The sequence below is a fragment of the Narcine bancroftii genome, chromosome 1 (assembly GCF_036971445.1).
Source record: "Narcine bancroftii isolate sNarBan1 chromosome 1, sNarBan1.hap1, whole genome shotgun sequence".
NCBI lineage: Eukaryota > Metazoa > Chordata > Chondrichthyes > Torpediniformes > Narcinidae > Narcine > Narcine bancroftii.
The window spans coordinates 37,283,546-37,298,662 of NC_091469.1; the positions used below are offsets into that span (position 1 = coordinate 37,283,546).

Sequence of the window (15,117 nt, forward strand, 5' to 3'; positions counted from 1 at the left end):
GTTAGCAATCATTGTTTTGATAATGGCGACCAGTCCCTCGGATCGCATGTGGCACTGCTGGTAGTGGGCTGTCCCCAGCACACCTTCATATAGTGCCCTTTCTTTTTGCAATTTGAGCACACTGCGCTCCTGGCTGCACAGAAGTTCTGGGCGTGCCTGGCTAATCCGCAGAACCTGCAATTCCAGGCCCAGGCTGCCGCTGCCGTCGGTGCCATATCTCAACATGGCTACGCCTTCGTTCCCCATGAGGATGCTGGGCCACTGGTGATGTAAGCCTCAAAGCTTTGCACCAGTCTCCATCACCCCCCCCCCCCCCAAATCCAGTACTTCTTACAATGTGCAGTTACTTTTTTACAGAAGTCTTTAATGGACCTGGATCGATAGCATGTTTGTTCGTAGTCTGTCCCGCATCAGCTCATCGGCACATTTAGAGGCACTTACCGCGGTACACCCACAGTCCCTAACCAGCTCTTCATCACCTGCATGAACTGTGTGAAGTGCTCCTCATGGGCATGATGCTGGGTCATTAATTTGTACCTTGCATACACTGGATTTGTTGGGGTCCCGTACTGCTTCTGTAGCAGGGCCATCGCCTCGTTGTACGTTTGGCAGTCTCTAATTATTCAAAACTCCCAATCACCCACAGATGCAAACAGGAGATCGTACTTATCTTCAGCATCCCTTAGGTTGTGGTGGTGCATGAATGTCTGCATCCTGTACAGTCACCTCTCAAAGGTAACGTCGGCTCTCTGGGTTCAATCATGAATGTGGTCAGCCAGCAAACTTCTCCTATTGTCCGCTACAGAGTTGATGCAGTCCCCAAGGATGCATCTGCTTTTGCACCATGTGGTTGGGCTGACCCCACCATCTGTGGGCTGGGTGACCGGGCATCTTCTCGATTGTTGTTGCTTTGTCCTGTGTGCTGAGCTTCCATGGTTTTTGTTTTGGTAATTAAATTGTGGTGCACACAATAATCACATTGACATTGTAGAGTGATTAAATGGCTTTAATTACCAAAAGCATGAGCATTATTGATACACTACTTGGCCAGGTTCCAGGTACAGGAGCAAGAGGTGGCAAGTCCGGGCATACCAGCTATTTGGAAATCTGGGAGCCAAGGGAGGGGTTAGGGAAGGTCAGGGAGGTTCAGACTGGCCAGTCCATACATTGATGCAAATGTAATTCACCACAGTAACCTACAATGACATTCAACATTCTCCACAACTCCTCCAACCTTTGTATCATCCACTAACTTACTGACCCATCCTTCCACTTCTTCATCTAGGTCATTTATAAAAAAATTCATTAAGTGTAGCGGTCCTACAACAGATCCCTGCAGAACTCCACTAGTCACTGACATCCAGGTAGATACTTTCCATCCATTACTACTCTCTGCTTTCCACAGGCAAGCCAATTGTGATTAAACACAGCCTCAGAGATGCCTAGTGACATCCAATAATATAAAACAAATCATTTCAGTTTCATTCTTTTTTTTTTAGACATATCGCACAGTAACAGGCCAATTTCGTCCATAGGTCTGTGCTGCCCAATTTACACCCAATTAACCTATACCTCCAGTATGTTACCAAAGGTTTTCAGACTAAATTATGTCATAAACAATGACAAAGATTTGTATCACATTATTTAATTTTTCAATGCAAAGTTATTACAAAAATCATACCTGTGTGTCAGTAAAGAGAAAGACCATATCTTTGTCCTCAACACCAGCCAATTTATAAAGAGATCGAAGGTCCTCATGGAACGAATCATAGTTATAACCACGGCTGAGCTCAATTTGGAAGCATTTGTAATTACAGATGTGAGCAGCCAGTCGTGTGAGGGACTGTTTGCCTGTACCCCCAACACCCACAAGAAGTGCATTTCCTCGTTCTTGACGAATCATACGAGCAATTCTGCAACATCATAGATAGCATTCTAATAATCAAGCATTAAATTTAACCACTTTTAGCAATTTGCTTCAAATTTCAGGACCTGATTATGTAAATTAGTAATAGCAAATGGTTAAAGTACCATTTCATTTTTCTTAAAACTACGTCCCTCGATAAAAGTGCAAAACACTTGGATTTGGAAACTTTCAGAAACTGGCAAAGGATTGAAATGGGGGAAAAAAAAAAAATAAAAATATGAAACAGATTGTAAGAGCTTCTATAGGACAAAAAAAAAGAACAGAAATTGGTCCAGTGTCCAGTGGAAATTGATTGGAAAATAAAAAAGTAGTTAATAAATATTTTATTGCTGTCTTTCAAGTCGAAGACTCAAGAACCATTCCAGAAAATGGTAGGTTACCAAGGAGCAAATGAGTGGAAGGAATTTAAAAATCAAAATAATTTAAATAAATGAATTAGATACACTAATTCTAATTCTATTAGAATTAAGGACTACAAATGCCAATGCTGAAGACCTGCATCCCAATGTTCTAAATGAAATGGTTACAGAGAAAGTAGATACATGTGTCATCATCTTCCTTTTACTGATAATATGCTTACAAAGATTCAATGTGGTTTTACAAATTTTAAATTATGTCTGACAAACTCATTGGCAATCAGCAGAATGGATGAAGGGGAAATCACTAAATACCAAAAGCAATAAATAAGAGCCCAGCACAAAAGGGCCCATGAGGTTCAAGATTTAAAAAAAGTATTAGGAAAGATTGGGCCCTAGTTAATTGGAAGAAAACATGGTGAAACTTCATTTCCAAGTTAGAAATCTATAAGAAGATGCCTTTGAAATTTGTGCTGGGACCTGAGCTAATTATAGCCTACATGAGTGACAGATTAAGAGATTGAGTATACCTAAAGTGTCTAAATTTCCTGATAATACAAAGGTAGGTGGGAAAGAAGATTGCAAAGAGGAACTACAGGGTATAGATTAACAAAACAGTGGGCAAAAAGAAAATGGAATGGAGAAAATAAGAGGGGTAATATTAGGTCAAGAAGATTAGAAGGTGGTCTTTAAATGGTGTGAATTTTTTTGAATACTTTTATAAATTTGAAACCACAATATAATTACATTCAATTCAATTGTAAATTATTTTTTTAAATTATTACATGTGGTAATACAATCCCCACCCCTAAAAAAGGAAAAGAAAGAAAAAACTGGAGAATGCCAAGAAATAAAACATTTATACACAAAAATCTATTGAAGGTTACAAGAAGTGAGGTTTTCAGAGTCAATCATACGTGCAAACCGAAATTTTGTAACTATGGGCTCCATATTTTCCAAAAAAATATGATATTTATCTTACAAGTTATAAGTAATTTTTCCCATGGTATACAATTACAAAGTTCTGCATGCCATCTTTCCATGCCTAAATCTATTTATGACTTCCATGATATTGCTATACATTTCCTAGCAAGTGCTAAACCAATTAATACAAATTTAATTTTGGCCTTATAACCTTAATATTACTCAGTAAAAATAACCTCAGGTCCTGTGGGAATTTAATCCCAGTAATTCATCCCAAAAAATTGCCTACTCCAATGGTGTGAATTTTTGAAACAATGGTTTTCAAGAAGCAGGAGTCCTCATGAAAAAAAGTACATAATTTTAGCATACAGATATAACATAGAACTATTAAACACAGTATAGGCACTTCAACCAACAGTGTTGTACCGACTCGTATAAATCTACTCACCCCAAATCTTTCATCCACTCACCTTAAACATGTGTTCTCTGTTGTTGGCCATTGCCACCCTGGGAAAAAGATGATAGCTGTCTACTCTATCTATGCATCTCAATCTTATATAATTTACCTTTCATCTTCCGTTGCCCCAAAGGGAAAAACTCTAGCGAGCTCAACCATTTCTCATTACACATGTTCTCTAATCCAGACAGCATCTGGGTAAATCTCCTCTGCACCCTTTCTAAAGCTTCCACATCTTTCCTATAACATGGATTCCAGAACAGAATACCATAGTCTAAGTGTGCAACATCTGGAGTCTTATAGCGTTACAACATTGCCTTGTGGCTCTTGAACAATTTCCTGATGAGCAAAAGCAATCACATCCATGCCTTCTTAACCACTCTATCAACTTGCACAGAAATTTTGAAGGATCTAAGGACTTGGACTTGATACGTGTAATGTGAATAAAAGCTCTCACAAATGGAGGGAGAACAAACTGGAGGGTCTCACAGTAGTCTTCACAATGGTTCTGGGTTGAGACAGGAAGCCAGGGATATATGTGGGCAGATGGGGGCAGAAACGGGAGGTGGGGTCAGCCACCAGCACAACACCCTACCAGTGAATCCCTGCATTCACCCCTTCCTGTAGAATTTAGAGTCTGTGAATGAAGACAGAGAACATAGGTCCTGATTTTAGGGGTCCTCCGATCCAAACCGTTACAGGGGGAAGGGGACCAGAATACTCCAAGCTCACACTTTTAAGGTGACACAGGAAGTCCAGACCCAACAACACTGGAGCACACAATTCATCAAGAGTATACAAGTGAAATTTACAGAATTCCTCCCCTTCAAATGACAGGTGTACTATACAATGTTTTTGATCATGCGTAGAATACAAATGAGACACAAGAAATATGTGGTAATTAGAAGGATACATCTTCAGGTTGTATTTTTGCACAGTCCCTGAGTCTATGAGGTTTTCAGTAGAGTCTGTGTCGATTAGGCATTTAGTGGAATGTCCGTTTACCTTTACAGTCATTATGGAGTTTCCGAGCTGGTGAGGTCAATCCTGATCTAGGACCAACGGGATTAGGTTCCCGGATACTCCAGGCTCCTCATTCAAGAGGCCCTCACCATCCTGGGTTGCCCTGTGTGGGTAAGATGACATCAACCTCGTGGCGCAGCAAGATGACCGCCCACCTTCCTCCTCCAATGATGGAACTGAGTTTGAATTCAGGTCACGGCAAGTCTTTTTGCGCCATTTCCTCACTGCCATTGCCACCCTCCATCAGCATGTCACGCAATAAGTGGGTTCGGATGAATTCGGGGCAGACTGCTTGGGGCTGGAGTCAGATCCAGGAGCAGTGCAGGCCACTGACTTCCCCAGGCTTCCCCTCGCATGGAAAACCCTCACCTAATGTCCTTTCTTGCCACAGTTGGAACATACTAAGTCTTTTGCCAGGCAACGAGATCAGGGATGGTGGCTCTTGCTGCAGAAAAAGCACTCCCTGGCATGGGAAGCAGCAACTGTTAGGGCAGGGGTAGCGGGAGCAACCAGTCCTTGGAAGATCTCACCTGGGTGGGTGAGCTCGCTGGCTTCGAGATCATTGTTCTCAAGCTTGGCCTGTTCCAGTGATTTTGGCCAGGTCCTTCTTTCCCAACTCAAGCAGTCACTGCCTCATTAACCTCGAGTGGAACACCGCAACTAGAGTGTCCCGGATCTGTTCTTCCTCACGAATATGGCCCGTACCCACTTCATACCTACACTTCTTGACAAGCATCCACAGATCCAACAGGTAGTCATCAATGGTCTCTCCTAGCTGCTAGCCACATAGAGCGAGTCGGTGCCTCGCTAGGACTTCATTCTGCGTCTTCAGGTACCTAGCTTTCAATGCATTGATAGCAATGTCATACGTAGAGCAGTCTCTGATGACTGCATACCCTTTCGTTCCTACCCTCGAAATGAGTGCAGACCTCCTGAGTTCAGTGGTGTGGAAGACATCTCTGGTTGCATTCAGGTAGGCCTGGAAGCAGTCTTGCCAGTATCCTCAGCAACAACGGGGGATAGAGGATCTATCAGTATCATACCTGGCTTGAGTAGCACTTCCATCATTTAGGAAATAAGCTAATAAAATTATAGTGTGAATAAAAGCTCTCATGACTGGAGGGAGAACAAATGCTTTTATTAGATGATAATTAAGGGTAGGGTTGAACAGTAGTCTTCAGAAGGGTTCTGGGTTTAGGTGGGAAACCAGGTTTATATGTGGGCAGATGGGGGCGGAGCCAAGAGGCAGGGCCAACCATCAGCACAACACCCTATCAGGGAATCCCTGTATTCACTGCTATACGAATAAGAATCCTGCCATTAACCTTGTACTCTGCAATCAAGTTCAATCTTCCGAAGTGTATCACTTAACACATATTCAGACGGATCTCGATTGCAATTTTTCCACCAAGTTCTGTAGCCTGTTAATATCCCATTGTAACCTAAATCAACCTTCTATACTATCCACAACACCTCTAACCTGTAAACTAACTAATCCAACATCCACTACTGCAAACAAGTCGATGTATAAAATAAAATCACAAAGAGCGGTGGTCCTAGAACAGATCCCTGTGGAACACCAATGGCTATTGACCTCCAAGTAGCATATACCCCATCTACTACCACACTCTGCCATCTGTGAGCAAGAAATTCCAAACCCATGCAGTGAAGTTTTCATGGATCCCATTGCCTCATGGTTCTCTGGATGAGCCAACCATGGGGAATCTTGTCAAATGCCTTTCTAAAATGCAGATATACCACATCCACAGCTCTACCTTCATCAATTTGTTTTGTCACCTCTTCAAAAAAAATTAAATTAGGGTCATTAGGCACAATTAACCCTTCACAAAACCATGCTGACTATCCATAATAAGATTACATTTCTCTACATGCTCATAATCCTCTACCTAAGAATCCTCGCCAATAGCATGACCATAATTCTCAAGAGCAAATAATTAAGGCAACAAATGAAAGTATTGCAAGAGAGATGGGTTTCAAAAGTAGAGAAACTTTGCTACATATGAATAGGATTTGATAAGATTGCACCGGAAGTGCTCCATCCAGTTTTTGGCTTATTTATGGAAAGGTTACATTTACATATTAATGAAGAATCAGCAAAAATAAGTAAATACAGTACCTAGAAACATGTTCAACAGCCTCTTGGAAGAAAACCAATTTCATCTCTTTTGAACTTGTCATGTTATAGTCATCCATGTATTCCCGAAGAACAGATTTTACTTTGACATAATTATTAAGATCTTCATAGAGCCGGTCTGATTTCTCTGCTCCAATCTGAAAAGATTACTTGTGAGCTTTATTCCACAATTAGTCACACATAACAGATACCCTCAAGTAGGTCTTTATGAAATGAACCATCCATTGAATTAATTAAATGCATAATAATGGGAAGTTAGCTATAATTATACAAAGAGGTACTTAATGCATGAATACATTGGAAATAAGGAACTTGGAGAAGAATAATAAAGCACTGACATTATAGGGAATCATGAATAGAGTGGAATAATCAAAATCTATTTAACGGACATCAATGCCTAAAATCTAAAGCTCCCCTTCTCTATCTTACCATCCCTCTCCCTGAATTATTCATTGGCCAAGATTTTCTTCTGAGGGAATACAGGTCTGAAGTATTCATTTCAAACCTGACCCACACATTTTTGCACATGAGAATGGCACAGATGGAAGAACTGCTGCCACACAAGGCAGAGACATAGGTTCAATACTGACTTCACTTGCTGATTGGAAGGAGTTTGCATAGTCTCCCATTGACCAGGCTCCCTGGTTTTCTCCCATATCCCAGAGATTCACATAGATAGGAACATTCACCACTGTATATCGTCTCCAACACATAAATGAGTGACAGACTCTGGAGTGAGTTGATGATAATGTGGGAAGAATAACATGGGATGACAGTATGATTTGTGTTAATATGATCTTTAAGTCCACGCTTGCATCGAGGGCTGTAGAACCTATTTCTACGTTTGTCTCTAATTAAGCATTTTCACAAGTTGGGACATTTAGTAGCTACTTTTAGCTGCTAAGAATAAAAGCAGATCATTGCAAAGACAAAATAAAAGTAGAAAATAATAGAAAGTCTTTCATTAGATATTAATGATCTGGGCTTCCATTTACATGATGCAATTTCAAAGTTTGTTGATGTAAAAAGAAAAATAAATGACAAGGAAGTGGATTTTAACAGATTGCAGATGGGCATGGTAAATTGACTGATGATATTTGATGCAGGGCTGTGCAAAGTGAAATGAATAGAGAAGAATGAGAGACACAAAATGAATCAAGGGATATCATTTCAAAGGGGTTATCAAACAGGAAGACTTAGGATGTCTTTATTACATTACAATCCTTAAACATATAACATATTTGTATTTATTAACAAGAAACTATTTAAAGTACTTAGGAGGTATTACACCAAAACTTTAGAAAATAATGGTCAGCCATCAGCTGGAGAACTCTTAGCTGAATTCAAGCTATCACATTTTCTTGAAAAGAAAACTTTGAGGGAGAGGGGGTAGAAATATTCTAGATTGGAGCAGGGATGAAGGGTATAATTATCCAAAAAAGATGGAAAAATTAGGATTGCTTTATTGGAGGAAACAATATCAAGAGGAAATTTGGAGGCATTTAAAAGTCATGAATGGTTTTGATGGAGCAAATAGAAAAAATTCCAGTCAGAAGAATAAACAAGGGGACATAATAAAGGTGATCATAGAACCAGATGATTTTTTTTTGTGACAAGTTCTTGCAGACAAGAAAGGAGTGCTTGAGAGGTAGTGATGCAGAGTCAGAAGTTACATTTGGAAGAGAATTGAATACTTTAATAGCAACAAAAGGGGAATGACCCATAAAGGCACATCCCTCTATCATTCTTAAAAAGAAATTCATCAAGTCAATTTTGTAAAAATGATAAGAATTTTTTTACCTTCAAAAAATCTCCAAAAATGATTGGTTTGGAAATAAAATAGCTCGGCTCCAACTGAACTGCAAAATGCTTATCTTTAAAAGAGATAAATATCATTATGAAAATAAATAATATTAAAAATATAAACAAATTATTTAATGCATAATTGGCAAAGAAACTTCATATGTACAATTCTTTCAGAGTACATGCTACACCAATGGAACCATATTTTATTACATCATAAATGATTGTTTGAAAATTACCAGCAAAAAGAAAAAGAAAAATAAGCTTTGACAAAGAAGCCTTTTGCTAAATGGGTAATTCCTGTACTTTTGATACGATATTCCTTATTTTGATAAAAGACCATTAACCTAAAATCTAACAGCTCTTCTATCTATCTCCATCACACGCTGAGTATTTTCACCATCCATGTATGTGATGTGAATATTGTTCCTTGCCACCCGGAACAAAACTACAGTGGGCTGCCTTCCTCCATCTTCCCCTGTAGTATCATTTCAAAATGCATCTTGCACACTTATTTCTAAGCCTAAATAGCTCCAAAGAAAAATCATTAATATAATGAATGTTACTAAATACATTCATGTTGCATCAAATTCCTCCTGTGTATAGACCTTAAAAAAATTAACCTACTGTGACACCCTTAGTTTTATTTCTGCATTGAGAAACATAATTTAAATGTATTTGCATAGAATTTACTGTGTTGAAACATGTTAATCAATACAGCTGATTTATGCCAGAGTTCATGTCCTAAATTAGTTTATTTCTCTAAAATGCAATTTTTTTATGCACCTCAACAACTCATGGTAAAAAGTTTTAATTTAGGCATTTAGACATACACACAGCATGATAACAGGCCCTTTCGGCCCACGACCCCATGCCACCCAATTAGATCCAATTGATTTACAACCCCTGGTACATTTTTTTGAACAGTGGGAGGAAACCAGAGCACCTGGAGGAAACCCATTCAAACACAGGGAGAAGGTACAAACTCTTTACAGACAGCATAGTATTTGAAACCCAGTCCCAGTAATAACATTGCGCTAATCTCTGCACTAACCATGCTGGACTAATTCTATCTAGCCTGAGTGAAGAAGAATTTTCCTAATTCCAATTGATTTTATTAATAATTATGTAGTATTTATAACCTCTACTTCAACATGTGCACAATTTGTATTTTCATCTGCCTGTCAAACTCATTAAAAATTTTAAGATTTTCAGGCCTGTTTTCAGATCTACTCTTCCGAAGAGTATAAATCTTTCATCAGTATTGCTAATACATTTCTGTTCATCAACTGCTCCTGCAACATTTTTAAATTGTACTTTTAGCAAAGCTTCTAGACTGTACTGCATATAAAAACATAAAATCAAGACTGTGCAGTCACCGAATGCTGATCATATTAAGGTAATCTCTTTGTTTTTCAATTCTATACCTAAATGCATTTTAGATGCATTTTATGACTTTGATATATGTATTAATACCCTTTATTTTTCTGATCAAATGTACAGCATTGGAAATACCTACTTTAAAATTAACATGTTTATTTGGCTATATGCAAGTTTCATCATGTCTCCTGTATTTAAACCTGCTCTATGCAATATACAGTAAAATCCCTGTTATCCAGAAATCAAGCAATCTGCAGCTTCAAACAACCAACAAAAAAAATTGCAGAAAATAAATAGATAAAACATGCGGACTTTAAAATTGGGATGCCTTGCCGTTAGTTCCTCAATCCATGCAACAAGCAATCTCAAATAACCGGAATGTTTACTTATCCGGTATCTACCGATCCCCATAGGTGCCAATAGCACTAGTTTTACTGTACATTAAAATGCAGATATTTTGTAAACTTAAGACATTAATGGCAAGTTCTAATCAAGCTTCCTGATGTGCAGCTATTATGAATTTGATAGTGCGGATAATACCATCCATTCTCATAAGCAAGTTATAAAATAAACTCTAAAACATGGCTAAACTTCTTTGCATAACATACAACTTGTGAGCACATTGAATGCTTGAATTCCTTACTGGCCATTTCACACAACATATTATTAAAGTAATTCTTGTCTTCATTGTTGATCAGGCGATCATGGAAAACACGTTGGCATTCATGGCAAAACAGACGAAAAATTTGTTCTTCAGTTCTCACTGTGCTGGGATTACACTGAAGAATTCCTGAAAAAGAAAACAAAAATGAAGCATTTAAAGAATAAAGAATTGCCTGAAACTAGCAATCAAGAAGATAATGAGGAAACTGCATATGAGGCCCAAGATTTGAAAATACAGTTAGTGAATTACAATTTTAATATGTTGGATCTGATTTGAAAGATTAATTATTCCACACATACATGCATACGCATGCAATGAATTTTAATCTCCATACGTTTTGAATGCACAAAAGTTCCTTCAGATCTTTCTGGAATCTCCACTGAATGACCTATAATCTTTACATCCTTTCTATTATTAAAACAATTCACCAAAAGCTTCCAGTGGCTCACAGCATTTAATTAGGATGCATCAATAGAATTTAAAAATTAATAATGACTGCACAGATGTCTAAACAAAACTAACACACCTTACCTTGTATACATTTTGACAAGTCCCTTAGATTGAAAACATAATGAGACTTGGCAGGCGTAGGTAGCAGATCAACACTCATTCGATGATAGATCTCAACAGCTGCTTCCACAATACTAATAGAACAGTGTTTCACTGCCTGAGTAAATTCAGCCAGAAATCCATTCAAAATAGCCTGCATATGCATAATTCAAAAAGCACAATATTTATCATCATATTCAGAATAAATTGATGGTGCAAAATTAATATATAAACAGTAAAAATTGGATATTAGAAATGTGGAAAAGTTTTCCTCACAAATTCTATGTAAAATATGATACTTCAAAAAAAAATTCACAGAATTAGAAATCAATATCCATCCAGATAGAAGGGATCTGAATTCATTTGAAGACCTTCTTTAATGACGGGAGGAGTCACGTGATGGAGTAGTGGCCAGACGGTGAACTCCAGCCCTCTCCAGAAAAGTCGGGAAAAACAAGAGAAAATACAAAGGCACAGAAATACAAGTTAAAGAAAAGTGAGTATAAAGGTGGAAAGAAGATGGAGACAAAAGGAGAAAAATCAAAATCAACGGAAAGAAGAGAGGAAGAGAAGACAACGGAGGAAAAAGGTGAAGGCCTTACCTGTCCAAAGAGGCCCGCTGTGGAGAGAGGAGCCCACTACCTCAGGTCGGTAGAAAAAGAACTACAACAATGGCTCACAGAGCCGAGTAAAAGTGCGCAACCGCGCATGCGCGACTCCTCGCGCATGAGCGATGCGCATGAAAAAAAAAAACACACCGACGGGAGGGGGGACCAGCTGGGGAGTCGATCTCCACAGCCGGCAACGACAGCTGCAGAACACCTGCAGCAAGAAGAGACCACAGAAGATAATGGAAACAAGAAAGAAGAGGAGGAAAGGGCATCAAAGAAACAACAGATGGCGGAGGAGTCACGTGATGGAGTAGTGGCCGGACGGTGAACTCCAGCCCTCTCCAGAAAAGTCGGGAAAAACAAGAGAAAATACAAAGGCACAGAAATACAAGTTAAAGAAAAGTGAGTATAAAGGTGGAAAGAAGATGGAGACAAAAGGAGAAAAATCAAAATCAACGGAAAGAAGAGAGGAAGAGAAGACAACGGAGGAAAAAGGTGAAGGCCTTACCTGTCCGAAGAGGCCCGCTGTGGAGAGAAGACCCCACTACCTCAGGTCGGTAGAAAAAGAACTACAACAATGGCTCACAGAGCCGAGTAAAAGTGCGCAACCACGCATGCGCGAGGAGTCGCGCATGCGCGATGCGCATGAAAAAAAACACACCGACGGGAGGGGGGACCAGCTGGGGAGTCGATCTCCACAGCCGGCAACGACAGCTGCAGAACACCTGCAGCAAGAAGAGACCACAGAAGACAATGGAAACAAGAAAGAAGAGGGGAAAGGGCAGCAAAGAAACAACAGATGGCCAACCTAGAGGAAGAAGAAGAGGAAGAATACAGTGAAATAGATAAAGGGAAAGGCAAGGTAAAGGATATACTTGCTCTTGTTAGAGGATACATGGAGTCATTTAAAGAATGGCAAACACAGGAATTCAATGATTTAAGAAGAAGAATAAACAACACAGAAAAGAAAATAAATAAAATGGATATGACCTTAACAGAAATGGGGAAAAAAATGGACAAGATGGAAGAGCGGGCAGTAGCAGCAGAAATGGAGGTAGAAGACTTAAAAAAGAAATTGGAGGAATCTAATAAAAAAACTAAAGAGACACAAGAATTACTAGCCCAAAAAAATAGATATAATGGAAAATTATAACAGAAGAAATAACATAAAGATAGTGGGCCTTAAGGAAGATGAAGAAGGCAAGAATATGAGGGAGTTTATAAAAGAATGGATCCCTAAGGCCCTAGGATGTCCAGAACTACAGCAAGAAATGGAAATAGAAAGGGCACATAGAGCATTGGCCCCTAAACCACAACCACAACAAAAACCAAGATCTATTGTAGTAAAATTCCTAAGATATACTACAAGAGAAAAGGTACTGGAGAAGACAATGGAAAAAGTAAGAGAGGGCAACAAACCACTGGAGTATAAAGGGCAAAAAATCTTCATTTATCCAGATATAAGCTTTGAACTCCTAAAGAAGAGAAAAGAGTTCAATACAGCAAAAGCGATTTTATGGAAGAAAGGATATAAATTTACACTGAAGCATCCTGCGGTATTGAAAATATTTATTCCAGGACAACAAAACAGACTATTCTCGGATCCAGAAGAAGCACGAAAATTTGCAGAACAATTACAAAAATAGACTGAGGGATGAAGACGGGTAATGAGAGCAAAAATTATCACGATTGATATGTATGTGGGTAAAGACAAAAATAGACTGAGGGATGAAGACGGGTAAGGAGGGTAAAAATGACCACGATTGATATGTCTGCGGGTAAAGAGGTATAAGAGTGAATAGAGACAATGGGCATATGTGAAAGTATCTGTAATTAGAGGAAAACATAGAGAGTATAGACAAGAATTAATAAGGGAAGGTAATGGAATAGAGAGAATAAGGAGGGAATTAAAAGAGTGACCTTTGTGACATATAAAAAGCGAAATCTTTTCTGGGGGGGGCTGGGTGGGGGAAAAGAGCGGTCACTGCAAAATCAGTTGACGCTTGCGAGTGGATTCGCAAATCCAAATGGAGAGGGGAGATATGGTTGTCCGACAAGGGATAAAGGGCAACTCAGGAGGGGAAGGGGAGATTGGGGATAAAGAAGATAGAAATAGGAGAATAAGGAAAATGTTGGATGTTGTAGGAATGTTGTCTGGTAAAGAGTTGAAAATAAGAAAACAGAAATGGAAAAGGAGGAAAGGTAATGATGGAAAAACGGAAAGAGAAGATAAACAAAATATAAAATGGCTACGCTGAACTATATGACTCTAAATATTAATGGAATACATAACCAAATTAAAAGGAAGAAACTACTAAATTTACTGAAAAAGGAAAAAATAGATATAGCATTTGTCCAAGAAACACACTTAACTGAATTGGAGCACAAGAAATTAAAGAGAGATTGGGTAGGACATGTAACAGCAGCATCGTATAATTCAAAAGCAAGAGGAGTGGCTATATTAATTAGCAAAAATGTGCCATTTAAAATAGAAGAGGAAATAATAGATCCAGCAGGGAGATATGTTATGATAAAATGTCAGATATATTCAGAGCTTTGGAATCTACTTAATATATATTCACCTAACGAAGAAGATCAAAAGTTTATGCAAGATATCTTTTTGAAGGTAGCTAATACGCAAGGGAACATACTAATAGGAGGGGATTTCAATCTGAATTTGGATCCAAATATGGATAAAACGGGGAAAAAAATTAACAGGAAGAACAAAGTAACCAAATTTATAATTAAATCAATGCAAGAAATGAAACTTGTGGACATATGGAGGAAACAAAACCCAAAAGAAAAGGAATACTCACACTACTCGACTAGACATAAAACATACTCAAGGATAGACCTATTCCTGTTATCAGCCCACATTCAAGGGAGAGTTAGGAAAACGGAATATAAAGCTAGACTATTATCGGACCACTCACCCCTGTTATTGGCAATAGAGCTAGAGGACATCCCTCCAAGAATGTATAGATGGAGATTAAACCCCATGCTACTTAAAAGACAGGATTTTAGAGAATTTATTGAAAAACAATTAAAAATGTACTTTGAAGTAAATACGGAATCAGTGGAAGATAAGTTTATACTATGGGACGCAATGAAAGCATTCATTAGAGGGCAAATAATAAGTTATGCAACCAAGATGAAGAAGGACTATAATCAGGAAACAGAGCAGTTGGAAAGGGAAATAATAAACATAGAAAAAAAATTAGCAATAAAGGAAGATACAACCAAAAGAAGAGAATTGGCGGATAAAAAA

General features: G+C 38.6%; 1 protein-coding gene across 10 annotated transcripts in view; it reads right to left on the minus strand.

Annotated features, from left to right (window-relative positions):
• The window catches only part of dnah6 (dynein, axonemal, heavy chain 6), a 362,044-nt gene that overhangs the window by 149,141 nt on the left and 197,786 nt on the right, over positions 1-15,117 (minus strand). For all 10 annotated transcript variants that reach the window (XM_069923917.1, XM_069923897.1, XM_069923911.1 and 7 more), the window contains 5 exons: positions 11,221-11,392; positions 10,669-10,815; positions 8,643-8,716; positions 6,825-6,979; positions 1,682-1,913 (listed from right to left, as the gene is read on the minus strand). In XM_069923917.1, coding sequence (XP_069780018.1) covers positions 1,682-1,913; positions 6,825-6,979; positions 8,643-8,716; positions 10,669-10,815; positions 11,221-11,392 — 780 coding nt within the window. The remainder of the gene's footprint in view (positions 1-1,681; positions 1,914-6,824; positions 6,980-8,642; positions 8,717-10,668; positions 10,816-11,220; positions 11,393-15,117) is intronic.